The sequence below is a fragment of the Pleurodeles waltl genome, chromosome 4_2 (assembly GCF_031143425.1).
Source record: "Pleurodeles waltl isolate 20211129_DDA chromosome 4_2, aPleWal1.hap1.20221129, whole genome shotgun sequence".
Classification (NCBI taxonomy): domain Eukaryota; kingdom Metazoa; phylum Chordata; class Amphibia; order Caudata; family Salamandridae; genus Pleurodeles; species Pleurodeles waltl.
The window spans coordinates 1,033,644,687-1,033,659,012 of NC_090443.1; the positions used below are offsets into that span (position 1 = coordinate 1,033,644,687).

Here is a 14,326-nt window from a genome sequence, read left to right on the forward strand (position 1 = left end):
CAACAGTTCCTGGGGGAGGTAAGTATTGGTTAGTTTCTCAGGTAAGTAAGACACTTACAAGTTCAGTTTCCTGAGCATAGGCAGCCCACTGTTGGGGGTTCAAGGCAACCCCCAAGTCACCGCACCAGCAACACAGGGCCGGTCAGGTGCAGAGGTCAAAGGAGGGCCCAAAACACATAGGTGCCTATGGAGAACAGGGACGCTCCTGTTCCAGTCTGCCAACAGGTAAGTACCTGCATCTTCGGAGGGCAGACCAGGGGGTTTTGTAGAGCACTGGAGGGACACCAGTAAGCACACAAAACACACCCTCAGCAGCACAGGGGTGGCCGGGTGCAATGTGCTTAGCAGGCGTCGTGTTTTCAATAGGAATCAATGGAGGGACCCGGGGGGCACTCTAGCGGTGCAGGCAGGGCACAGGGGGGCTTCTCGGGCCAGCCGCCAACTGGGCTAGGCAGAGGGTCGCCTGGTGGTCACTCCTGCACTGGAGTTCGGTTCCTTCTGGTCCTGGGGCTGCAGGTGCAGTGCTTGGTCCGGGCGTCGGGTTCCTTGTTACAGGCAGTCGCGGTCAGGGGGAGCCTCTGTATCCTCACTGCATGCGTCGCTGTGGGAGTGTAGGGGGGGTCGTCTCAGGTTACTCACATAGTTGCAGTCGCCTGGGAGTCCTCTCTGCGGCTATCCTGATCAGACCCCATTTTCTGTTCATCTTCTCACTTCTTGGGAAGAAAGACTGTCTCCATCCAAGGATTCAAATAGTTGTACAGACAATCACCTTCCAAGGAAAACACTTCTATCAAAACTTGTGAAGGTTGCCCTTCTTACACTTAACGAACAATTGAGCATCAGGCAGGAGCACCCAAATAAAGGCTCCCTATTTAACAATTTACTTCTGGGAATGATCAGGATCTGTAATTCATTATTTTGTCCAATCCCATTCCTTTGCCCCCACCTTTTCAAAACAAGAACACTCTTCTTCAGCTTGGTTTACCCCAGCTCTGGCTGAGCTCATCCATCTTTGTGGGAGACTGGAAACAAGGCAGTGGAAGACCAGGGTAATGGAGGATGATAAAAACTTAGAGATACTCAGAAAATACAAAAAAGCAATTTTTGAGGCCAAAACGGTTGCTTAAAGTGGCGAATGCTATCGATAAATCTAAAGAGCTTTCAGTGAAACTAAAGCGCACGTGCCACGACTACTGACAGTGTACCAGACACGTTCCAAAACTTCCATCACAAGGGCGGCCTACCCTGGTTGTTACTTTGCACCTTAATGATCTTCTGGAGTCACAACAAAGGCTCATCACAGGTCTGAAACAGCACTGGTGGCATTGCTTGGCATGCACTGACAGTCAAGGATGAGGACTTTGCGCACGCTCTGGTCCTGCTGGACCCATCTGCTGCATGTGTCATGGTGGGCTACAACCGTTTGCTCACCAGACTTGGCTGGTTCCGATCCTTTCAGGAGGTCTGCACCCAACTTATTCAAGTTACAAAACACCCCATCCTTCAAAACAGAAGTTGCGTTTGGGATGCCCCAGGTTTCTTGGAATGCTCCCCAGTTTTCCTGCTGCCGCTTTTCTTTTTCAACCTCTTTACTAAACCACTTTTCTTCTTCATAAGAACGAAAGGACTGCAGTTCCGCGTCTCCACTGACGACATGCAGGTTTACCCGAAGTGACCGATCCAGATAATGGCTATTTTAACTTAAATAGCAGTTTCAATGATCTAGCCCAATGAGTGGATAACAGCATGCTTAAAATTAATGCAAAAACCTAAGTTCTCCTCTTCGACTCCTGTGGCAGCTGTCTTCAGAACTGTTTGACCAGCCAACTCCTTTCACAAAGAGAGACAAACATCTTGAGGTGTTGTAGGATCCCAACCTGATCACCACATAGGCTGGGTAATTTGTTCACCATTTTTAATCCTGCAACAATTAAAATTCTGGACCAAAGATTTTAGGGTTTCTTATCAGCTGCAAGTTGGATTGTGCCAATGCTAAAATTGGAAGGCTGGTTAAAAAAACATTCAACCTCTACAAAACCCAGAAGCCAGGCTTCTCCTTGGGCTCATGGAAAGAGGAGATCATCAGGGCTGGATTAATGCAGCTAGACAGATTGAGAATGCAGCAGTCCAGTTGAATATTGGGATGCTGTCTTCTTGATGAGTCGCGTGTCCGGAGTCGCATGCCCCAGACTCTGCTCACGCCCTGCTAAGGTACGTTAAAGATATCGCAGCTGGCACCCGCTCCCGACAGCAACGCTCTTACTTCTTGCTAAGAGAAGGCTAGCGATGCATTGCGGAGGGCACACCCGAACCAAGCCCGATGACTGCCTGAGAGATGCAGCATATTGTCAAGAAAGACTGGAGGACCACAGGGCGCTGGTGATATCTCGCCCCAGAGATATTTGGAGCCCCTTCAGCTCTATTTTGGTACGTGGGACAGACAGAAACACCACCTCCCCAGCATCCTCAGAGACACTGCTAGACCAACATGAATGTTTTGAATATGGCATCTCCTTATGTGCAAAGGAGTGCTGGCAGGTTACATGTATATCTCAGAGAACCAAATGTGATGTGAGACTTCTAATGTAATTACTGAAATTTCAGAGGGTACCTAAAGTTTTTCTGCTGTCATTACTGCAAACCTCAATTAACAAAATCAAATAAAAAATTATTTCAAAAAATTGCTAGACTGGTTACCAGTGGGTACAGGGATTACATTAAATAACCTGATTGGTGTTCAAATGCCTCCATGGATCAGCCCCAACATAAGTAGACAACACGTTTGTCGGTATACCCCAGAGAGACCTTTAAGATGCAGCAGTCACATGGTTTCGCAAATCCTTAAGAATCAAATGCACTGGATGGGAGACAGGTTTGGCGCGTTAGGCCTCACATTTAGACCTTCACCCCAGACGACTTTACTGTAAACCAGTCTTTTCAGTCTTTAGAAAATCTTTAAAAAGATGACCTAAAAACGACCTAAGACCACTGCCTTTTTTTTCTTCTAGCTCTGGTACTGACACAGCACCTATTTATACATTTAAGGTCCTGTGTGCCTAGAGTCAACTCACTGCTGTGTGCCCAATATATATGAATAAATAACTGCAGCTTTTGATACAATGGACCATCAAATTCTGCTCGAGAACTTAAACCGGATGGGTAGGCGGTAGCCTTGTGTCCTACAGTCGTGGCTTTGAACGCTCTTGCATGGTCACAATTGCCAGTAGCTATTCTGTTCTGTGCCCCAGCTGATGCCATCTCCATCAGGCCTCCAACCTGGCAGCAACTCTCTTTCATATTTAGGTCGAACCCTTGGGTAAACTCCGGAAAGATCTTGGCGTCTTCTTCTGCCAATAAGCGAAGGACTCTGGGGCCTACACCTCAAGTGGACTGCTCTCAATTTATCATCAAGCTAAAATGCTCACTTCAGAACACCCATACATGGAAGGAGCAACAGCATCTCAAATGTAATGGAGATGGAAATTAACTTTCTCCTTTCGAAAACTAAACCTGACCCAGCCCCAGGACTTCTGACCTAACTCATAAAAGCCGCCTCCAAGCCATGGCAAAATCAGCCAGATTCCACTTGCAAAATCAACCAGATGCCACTGGCAAAATCAACCAGATTCCACTGGCAAAATCAACCAGATTCCACTGGCAAAATCAGCCAGATTCCACTGGCAAAATCAGCCAGATTCCACTGGCAAAATCAACCAGATTCCACTGGCAAAATCAGCCAGATTCCACTTGCAAAATCAACCAGATGCCACTGGCAAAATCAGCCAGATGCCACTGGCAAAATCAGCCAGATGCCACTGGCAAAATCAGACAGATTCCACTGGCAAAATCAGACAGATTCCACTTGCATTCCCGTAAGATGCTCAAACGCATTCTCCGATTCCAGGATCTGAAGCTGGCGGTGGCTCGTGGCTCCTCAGGGGTCTGACAGAACACAGACAAGCCTCTCTCTGGGCAGCGCCACCTGGTTCGGCCTAGTTCCCCACATGTACAAAAACGTGGTAACACATCACCCCTGCACTTGTCTAGCACGAATGGCTCTCAATTAGGGCAGACTGAAAAGGTTTTTAAACAGGAAAATGCCTCACCCAGAGTTTTTCGATTTTCCAGGGGCTCTCGCTCTCTCTGCTGAAAAGACAGAAGGTCTCTCCTCATTTCCGGAAGAAAAAAAAAATCCACACTACGCAGGCTCTTTTCTGGCAATGCCACTAGAGCTGGGGGAACCCTCCCTTTCCGCCTTAAAAAAACCCGTCTTTTAAAAGCTTCCGAAAACCCCTCCTAACCTGCAACTTGAGAAGCACTTGCCCCAGTCCTGCTAAAGGGTACCTTCTAGCAGGACCCTTTAAACATTCCACCCCACGTGCTATGACCAATAGTGCCTCGTGAAAAATACTGATTTACTCCCGTGGTCTCTTTCTTGCACTCACACTAGTGGCAACCTAGCCCTCAGTTCCTCACACTGTCCTACACGTATGACTATGGACACACATTTTCAAATATCTATGTTATTAATCCATACATGTACAACTATTTTTTTCTTGTACTCTAACCCTGTTATATCCCCCCTACATATATATTTTGCCCCATATGCCCAGCATGTTGCTAATACTGTTGAGCTATTTGACTGCTATCCCCTGAAAACCCGACATACTTCGAACTCTTAAATAGTTTATGTTCTGTCGTGTACTATGGGTAATGCCCCTCACCTGTTTATGCATCTGGACTGCAGTTCTCTGTGCAGCTCAATCACTGTACCCAGTTCAATGCTCCATTCCACCTTGTGTATTTTTGTACTGAAATCCCCAACAAACACTTTACAGTAAATGTTTGCTTTGAAAGGTCTCCATGCAACACATGGTGGACTCCTAGAGGGGTTTTCACGCCTGCCTTTTGTACAGCGCCATGAAACCCTTCTGGGTGAAGTTTGCACTATATTAGACAACAAATAAATGAAAATCGATAAACAACGGTTTCTGGGGAGGCTGTTTAAGAAGCCGAAGGGCAAACCAAACATGAAATACCCCAGAGATTGGTTATCTGACCTCAGAAGTGAGAGGGGCTCATTACACGGTCATTTCAGGCAGTGAATTCATGCACCACTTTACTGCCCTGTGCACACTCTTTGTACATGTGCAGTGCTGCAGACTTTAAGAGCTTTAGTTTACCAATTGGGGTCCAAACAGGCACAAAACAATGCTTTGGGTTTGGCCTTGGCCTGGATCTCTCTAAAGCAGTGGTTCCCAACCTGAGGTCCAGGGACCCCTCGGGGTCCACAAAGCCTCCTCGGGGAGCAATAATATTAACATATTAATATATATAGCGTGTCTAAATTTACAACTGAAAATTTTAAAATGTACTGTTATTGTCAAAGAATTTGAAATTGGAGGCTAAAAATTAAATGAGTATCATCAGATTGATTTGTGGGAGCCGTGCAGGTGTATCAAACACAATATAGTATGGGTGACGTGTGGTTTCCTTTGAATTTAAATAAGTTCCAACCTTCATTCTAAAATTAAAAATGCTTTTTTTTTTTTTTAATTCATATTGGTTTGCAAATTAAATAAAATGTGCTATCATTAGTGCATTTCATGAATGTTGGTTTCTGTATTTTTTGCGGTTCCAATCATCGATAATGTTTAAGCCGGGGGACCCCATATTCAAATATTGACAAAGCGGGGTCCACACAAGTCAAAAGTTTAAGTACCGCTGCCAGGTCAGTAGCGAGTGGGAGATTTTTCAGGAGCAGTTCCCCTGTCCGGCCAGCGGGTGGCAGCAGATACACAGGAGTGCCCGGCAGCAGTAACGCCTGGCGCCGCAGCGCCTCCTTGTGGCAGCACGGCTGCGGTACGTGCTTCCCCTGACGTCACTGCGCATGCGCGGCTCCTGCCTCCCTCCATCACCGCCTCGTGGTCCTCTCGCTTCCTGTTTAATAAACAGATTTGACACTGAGATGCCAGGCCCCGATGTTAACATTTGTTAACTCGCTGCACCCTGTAGTTTTCCTTACAAGGCGCGGTCCCCTCAAAGGGACAGACTCCACGGCCACCAGCTGTGTTATTTATCGTTTGTAAAGCGCCCTGACGCACGCACCAAGGCGCCTGGCTCAACACACCGCCAGACCCTGACATTTACTTCTAGGGTGGAGACCAGGGTTGGGGGAGGGGGAGTTTAAGTCCTATCCCGGAAGGAGGAAGGGAGGCCAGAGCCTGGCAGAGCCACAGTGGGGGTCCATGGCCTTTCCTGATGGCCTCAGTGAATGACAACCTGGACTGATTCAGGGGCTTCAAAGCCTGGGGCCCACAGCCTGGACTGCAGGACACCAGTGGAGACCTCCCACATCTGAGATGGGGTGCTAGTGTGCAGACATCCCAAGACCCTCTGCACAGGGTGTACAGGGCCCTGGGACAGCCAGAGGTGCTGCTTCCACTGCAAGCAGGGGGAGGCTGATGCCAGGACCAGTGGCACATGCAACCAAGAGCTGAGACCCGGAGGATGCTGGGGGTCGGCTGATGCCAGGACCAGTGGCACATGCAACCAGGAGCTGATAATGCCAGGGCCAGTGGCACATGCAACCAGGAGCTGAGGCCCGGAGGATGCTGGGGGCCGGCTGATGCCAGGACCAGTGGCACATGCAACCAGGAGCAGAGACACGGAGGATGCTGGGGGCCGCTGATGCCAGGAACGGTTGCACATGCAACCAAGAGCTGAGACCCGGAGGATGCTGGGGGCCGGCTGATGCCAGGACTATTGGGAGCTGAGGCCCGAAGGATGCTGGGGGCTGGCTCATGCCAGGGCCAGTGGCACATGCAACCAGGAGCTGAGGCCCGGAGGATGCTGGGGGCCGGCTGATGCCAGGACCAGTGGCACATGCAACCAGGAGCTGAGGCCCAGAGGATGCTGCGGGCCGGCTGATGCCAGGGCCAGCGGCACATGCAACCAGGAGCTGAGGCCCGGAGGATGCTGGGGGCCGGCTGATGCCAGGACCAGCGGCACATGCAACCAGGAGCTGAGGCCCAGAGGATGCTGGGGGCCGGCTGATGCCAGGGCCAGTGGCACATGCAACCAAGAGCTGAGACCCGGAGGATGCTGGGGGTCGGCTGATGCCAGGACCAGTGGCACATGCAACCAGGAGCTGAGGCCCGGAGGATGCTGGGGGCCGGCTGATGCCAGGACCAGTGGCAAATGCAACCAGGAGCTGATGCCCGGAGGATGCTGGGGGCCGGCTGATGCCAGGGCCAGTGGCACATGCAACCAAGAGCTGAGACCCGGAGGATGCTGGGGGCCGGCTGATGCCAGGACTATTGGGAGCTGAGACCCGGAGGATGCTGGGGGCCGGCTGATGCCAGGACTATTGGGAGCTGAGGCCCGGAGGATGCTGGGGGCTGGCTGATGCCAGGGCCAGTGGCACATGCAACCAGGAGCTGAGGCCCGGAGGATGCTGGGGGCCGGCTGATGCCAGGACCAGTGGCACATGCAACCAGGAGCTGAGGCCCGGAGGATGCTGGGGGCCGGCTGATGCCAGGACCAGTGGCATATGCAACCAGGAGCTGAGACCCGGAGGATGCTGGGGGTCGGCTGATGCCAGGACCAGTGGCACATGCAACCAGGAGCTGAGGCCCGGAGGATGCTGGGGGCCGGCTGATGCCAGGACCAGTGGCACATGCAACCAGGAGCTGAGGCCCGGAGGATGCTGGGGGCCGGCTGATGCCAGGACCAGTGGCACATGCAACCAGGAGCGGAGGCCCGGAGGATGCTGGGGGCCGGCTGATGCCAGGACCAGTGGCACATGCAACCAGGAGCTGAGGCCCGGAGGATGCTACCAAGACCTGGGCTCCAGGGTCAACTCGGAACCAAAAGCCACGTCCAGGCTTCACCCCGTTGCCTGGAATGGAACTAGTAGCCATGGTGCACCCGCGTGGAGGTCGTTGGGAGATAGATATATATATGTATGTAGGCAGCACAAGGGACAGACTCCATGTCACAAAACTCCCTTCTGTCTGACACAGTGCGTCTCTGGAGCTCTCTACTTCCTGCTGCACGAGGAACAGATGGCATTTCAGAAACGCCCATCACGCCGTCCCTCTGGAGCTCCGTACTCCCTGCAGCACCAAGGACAGACTGCATGTCACAAACGCCCATCACGCTGTCTCTCTGGAGCGCTCTACTCCATGCAGTACGAGACAGACCCCATGTCACAAACGTCCCTTCTGTCTGACAGGGTGTCTCTCTGGAGGTCTCTACTCCATGCAGCACGAGGGACAGACTGCATGTCACAAATGCCCATCATGCTGTCCCTTTGGAGCAATCCCCTCCAGGCAGTCTACAGGCAGACTATGTCCTAAAATAAATTTTTGTCTCCTTGGAGCAGACCCCTAAATCTACTATAAGGAAGAGAGACAATGTCCTAACCTCCTTCTGTGATACAACAGACTCCCCATAGTTCCTGTGATACAACAGACTCCCCACAGTTCCTGTGATACAGCAGACTCCCCACAGTTCCATGCGGAGGGAGGGACAGACTCCCCATTGTCCTATAAGGAGGGAGCGACAGACTCTCCCTAGTTCCATGCGGAGGGAGCAACAGACTCCCCATAGTTCCATGCAGAGGGAGCAACAGACTCCCCATAGTTCCATGCAGAGGGAGCGACAGACTCCCCATAGTTCCATGTGGAGGGGAGCGACAGACTCCCCATAGTTCCATGCTGAGGGAGCAACAGACTCCCCATAGTTCCATGCGGAGGGAGCGACAGACTCCCCATAGTTCCATGCGGAGGGAGCGACAGACTCCCCATAGTTCCATGCGGAAGGAGCGACAGACTCCCCATAGTTCCATGCGGAAGGAGCGACAGACTCTCCCTAGTTCCATGCGGAGGGAGCAACAGACTCCCCATAGTTCCATGTGGAGGGAGCGACAGACTCCCCATAGTTCCCTGCGGAGGGAGGGACAGACTTCCCATAGTTCCATGCGGAGTTAGAGACAGACTCCTTTGCAATACAATGTTTGACTGGTGCTAAAATCTAATAAAGCAGAACGGATATTTATAGGCTCACGACCGCTTAAAGCAGAGGTTCCCAACCTTTTGACTTCTGTGAACCCCCACTTTATTGTTACTGAAAACCGGAGACCCCCACTTTGTCATTATTGGAATTCAGGGACCCCCACTGAGTCATGAATGGAAGCTGGGAACCCCCGATGATTTGAACCACAAAACAATACAAAAAAAATACAGAAACAAGCATCCATCAAACACATACACAAACAATACATTTTATTTCATTTGCAAACACATAAAATAAAAAATAAATGTAATAGGAAAGTTGGAGCTTTTCTGAATTCAACGAAGCCACACATCGTCCTGAGTATATTCTGTTTGATGCACCTGGGCTGCTCCCACAAATCAAGCTGAGGACACTAATTTATTTTTTATCCCACAATTCCAATTTTGTTGATATTTACACTATGTTTAAAAAATTAAGTGGTACATTTAGCCACTTTATTTATATACACTTTATTAATCTGTTAATATTAGTTAATTTTCTGAGCAGTCGGGGACCCCTCTGAGGAGGCTTCACGGACCCCCAGGGGTCCCCGGACCACAGATTGGGAACCACAGGCTTAAGGAATCCGATATCTAGAAACCGCTCATTTGTGTTAGACAGATTTCAGCACCAGGTTGCCGTGGCTGCAAAGAAAATAGTCTTTACAGCTTCAGTCCTGGAGCACTGAAATATTCTAAAAGCACTTTGACGCCTCGTCAGGGGTAGTAAGTGCTATATAAATACAATTACAATCATAATATAATTGCTCCCATAACCAGGATTCTCTTCCAAAAAAACAGCAAAGTATGCTGAACATAAGAAGTCACAAAATAGGGAACAATGAATTGAGAAAGGAAAATAATTTGCCTTGATTTATGAAAAAAATAATAATACTGCTTTACTTATTTCACCAAATACCTTGAGCTGTTGCTAGTTAACCAAGAGCACTTCATGAAGGTTCAGCACCCGGATACCAACTGGCTGTGAACTACACAATGTGATACAAAGTGAAACAATAACATATTCCATCATGTTCAGAGGGGCTCCAGCCCTGGAATGGGAGGGGACTACGTGGTTTGGTGTTCTAGGCTGGAGGATGGATACTGAGGGTGGCCATGGGCCAGACCCTATGTGTGCTGGACCCGCTGTCGGCGACTGTCACCGCCAACCAGAAGCCGCTTCTCTCCGCCCACCCGCTGGTGGCGGGTCCGGAAAAAGCCTGAGATGGCTTCCGCGTGAGCGAAGCCAGTTGACTGCCCCCGCCCACCAAATCAAATCCGATTTTTTATTTTCCCTTTGGATTTTTCCATGACTTCGCCACGTGCTCAAGTAGCGGACAGTTTGACCTCCTCGGCCTACATTTATAAACGAAGGCAGCAAGCACCTGTTCAAATCTGACGCAGGGATAGGAATCAAGACCTTCGGTTAATGATGTTTGACAGCAACAGACAAGTCTCAATCAACTCTAAAAAACATAATGAAAACTAAAACCAATCTATTCTATTCTATTATATTGGGATTATTAAAGCGCATGGCTACCCAGAGGCTTCTCAGCGCTATCATCCACAACACTATTGACAACCAGCACTCATCAGAGGACCCTTATTGGATAAAAACTAAACTATGTCAAATAAAATATAAAATAAACTTAATTCTCCATCGGACGCAGGCTAATGGGCATAGAATTCCAGAGCTTGGAGGTGAGATGAGAGAAGGTCTGCCCACCCCATTGCATCCTGCATATTTGAGGGACTTTCACGAGTCGTGCATTGGTTGACCTCAGAGCCCTAGAGCCGATCCAAGAAACCCCACTCTGGCAAATAATTTACATCCCTAAATCTGTACAATCCCTTCAACAGGAATGGATCCCTCATAGCAGCTACTGGAATCAGAGCTAGACAGGGCATTAATCTAAGCAGACTAATGCCCTCCTGGCCAATTACATTTAAACCATTAGGGCCACTCCCTTACAGGAGCTTCCATTCACCCTATTAGCACCACTAAAGGTAAAGATGTTTCTAAAGGTGTGTGGAGCATCACACCTTCAGTGCTGACCCCCCCCGAGCCCATAGAAACAAAACCCATTCAGTATCATATCAGCTCCTCTTGTGTTCATTCTCTGCATGACTTTGTTAAAAGGAAGATGCCTCATGGCTCAAGGAACCCCACACGAGCTGCGAGGGGCACTGAGACCAGGTTGGCTGTGGCACCACAGAAATGCTTCTTACTTGGCCGGATGGCATTGACGGAAGGGCGTTGTTAACTCTGCCACCGTCCCTCTGGAACTAGCTTTCTGATACTCGATATAAATATGTTATTTTCTGTTTGAATAAATTATCAGAGCAACAAGAGGCTTCTTCACAGGGGCAGTAGGGGCAGGGTGAGAGCAAAAAGGGGGCAGTCTCTTCACAGTCACCAAAAGCCAAAGCAAGGGTCCTTAGTTATTTCCAGAACTGTATCCCACTGCGTAACTCCACAGAAAAGCAAAGGCCTGGTTAATGCACATTACCAGTCTATGTCCACAATTTCAGTCTACGGTAAGGCCAACAGCGCCAAGAAGCCCTTGGGCGCCAGATGCACCTTCACGGAACCCACTACAGACAGACAAGCGGTGCAAGCATCATTCCCTTGGCTGCGGTGATACTCACCTGGAAGAGGTTTGGCGGGGCCAGCTTCTTGCTCAGGTGCGTCTTCACGTGCTCGCTGGCGTTTTTGGAGAAGGGCTGAGGAAAGAAGAGCGGAATCAATGACATCATCAGATGGCGCAGACTCATGTTCTCAAGGGCAGTCACCAGACCTTGCCGTGCGGCATCCTCCCTTGAACTAGCTGCATCATTCACTCTCCCATGGTTGCATCTCTCTAAGCGATGATACTTCCTTCAGTCTTGAAGGGCTGTACACTAAAAAACAGGGGTACGATGTTCCTTGCCTCTCGTTCCTTGGGGCAGTCGCCCGACTGTAGAAGGCATCTGTCTGGCTGTGGCAGAGACACCTTTTGCTTATGGGTGAAATGTCTACTACGCTAAGCTATGCTATGCATTTATAAAGCGCATGGCTACCCGACATGCCTCCCAGTGCTAAAGATCATGTCCTTCACAAAGCTGGTGCAGTAGGTATTACACTCAAAAAGGTGGGTTTTAGAAGTTTCCTGAATTTAGTTTCTCCATCAGTCAATCTTAAAGATGGCGGCAGGGACCAGAGAAACCTCCCTAACCTCCCTCAATAGGTACTCGAACGCTGTGGTACACACTCACCCTCATGGGTCTGGCAGTGACCCCCTGTACCTGGAGCACACACCATCCTACTGTGACCGAGGCACCCTCAGCTGCAGAAGAGGGACCCTTGCACTCTTGATGGGACATGAATAGCTCCATGTCAGGCAGGTTTAGTCCCTCACATGTACCACATGGTACTGGGAGACCACAGGATCACCAACGCTACCCTCGGGGCTCTGTCTCAAACTTCTAAAGGGGGTACTGCAATAAAGTCAAGTGGAATCCCCATTCCGAAAGTGCAAGGGCAATAAGTTCAAGGGCCCTGTACGTCTCACCGGCACCACCACCATGAGGCAACTATGTAGTGTGAGCTGTATAAGTGAGTTTACAAGTAACAGTGGTCCCTCGTCAACTGATGTTTGACGCTAACATCCTGACCCTTTGCTATTTCGACTACTGTGCATGAGAGCTGTGGTGGTTTTCACAGATTGTAACCAATTTACTGGACTGATTAATGGCACATATATGCCTGAGCGCTTTACTTATACAGTTCTGGCTTGTGTTTTTGTTTTCCCCACTTATGAAAATCTTTAATACATTTGTAAAATAAAAACACTTTTGAATTGGATAAGTTTATGTGTGTTTGATTGTACTCCCATGTTATACTTCTTTTATTTACATTGACGAGGGACCACAGTTCCTTGTCAACATTACATACCCCTGGTCCCTTTGTATCCATGGGTTTCCCTGGCTATGTACAACATACGTATAAATGAAAACGTTCAGTCAGCAGAGAAGCACCACAAACCCCCAGAGCAGGATACCGAAGATGGCTGCCTCAGTGTAGCATTAGCCCTGCCCCTCCCCAGGCCCTCGCAGCCCAGGCCTAGACTCACATGGGAGAAGGACAGCAGCTCCTTCATGATGTAGTTGTCAAAGATCTCCCGACTCTTGGCGAAGCGCTCCTCCTGCGAGTCCAGCTTCTCAAACTTCCGGATCTGGGAAAGAAAAGGGGTGTGAGAACTGAGATCAAGGGGGGCTGGGGAGACAGAGGAACCAATATCCCTCCTCGCTAGACCCACCCGCCCCAACACCCAGAAGAATCTGCAGCAGGGCAATCTTCTTCTAGACATCAGACGAGCGGTATATGACAAGGTTCTGACTAGCAGTAGATGGGGCTTACTCCATGCAAAGGAAGTGGGAGCAGTAGACGAGCTTCCTCTACACACCTCAGGAGCAGCAGTGGACAAGCTTCTAGCCAGAAGTGTGACCAGCAGTAGGTGAAGCTTCCTCCAACTAAAGGAAATGAGGCAGTAGACTAGCTTCTCCTAGACACCTCATGAGCAGCAGACGACAGGCTTCCGGCCAGAAGCATGACAAGCAGTAGGTGAAGCTTCCTCCAAATAAAGTGAGAGAAGTAGGCGAGCTTCCTTTACACACCTCATGAGCAGCAGTGGACAAGCTTCTGGGCAGAAGCGTGAGCAGCGGCAGGTAAGGTGTCCTCCAAATAAAGGAAGCGGGAGCAGTAGACGAGTTCCCCCTATACGCCTCATGAGCAGCAGTGGACAGGCTTCTGGCCACAAGCGTGACCAGCAGTAGGTGAAGCTTCCTCCAAATAAAGGAAGCAGGAGCAGAAGGCGAGCTTCCCCTAGACATCAAGAGCAGCAGTGGACAGGCTTCTGGCCACAAGCGTGACCAGCAGTAGGTGAGGCTTCTTCCATACAAAAGAAGTGGGCGCAGAAGGCGAGCTTCCTCTACATACTTCATCAGCAGCTGTGGTCAAGTTTCTAACCAGTGTGACCAGTGGAGGATGAAGCTTCCTCCAAATATAGAAAGTGGGAGCAGAAGGCGAGCTTCCTGTTAATTCACAAAAAGACTGAAAATGAAAGCAGCCGGGCACGATTTCTCCCCATACGTGACACAGAGTAGTAGGAACGTTTCGAGAACACACGTAGCAGGCATGCGAGTATGCAAATCTGCTACACGAGCGGCTGTAAGCAGTGCCACTGGCACTATTTGGCAGGGGAGGATTAAATTATGTAGCAGAGTTGTAT

The 14,326-nt window shown here is 49.8% G+C and overlaps 1 protein-coding gene across 1 annotated transcript in view; it reads right to left on the bottom strand.

The window, feature by feature from the left end:
• GRK2 (G protein-coupled receptor kinase 2) overlaps positions 1-14,326 on the bottom strand; it is a 258,235-nt gene that overhangs the window by 105,040 nt on the left and 138,869 nt on the right. Inside the window, exons 4-5 of the mRNA XM_069232942.1 lie at positions 13,169-13,270; positions 11,706-11,780 (exon numbers count right to left, since the gene is read on the bottom strand). Coding sequence (XP_069089043.1) covers positions 11,706-11,780; positions 13,169-13,270 — 177 coding nt within the window. The remainder of the gene's footprint in view (positions 1-11,705; positions 11,781-13,168; positions 13,271-14,326) is intronic.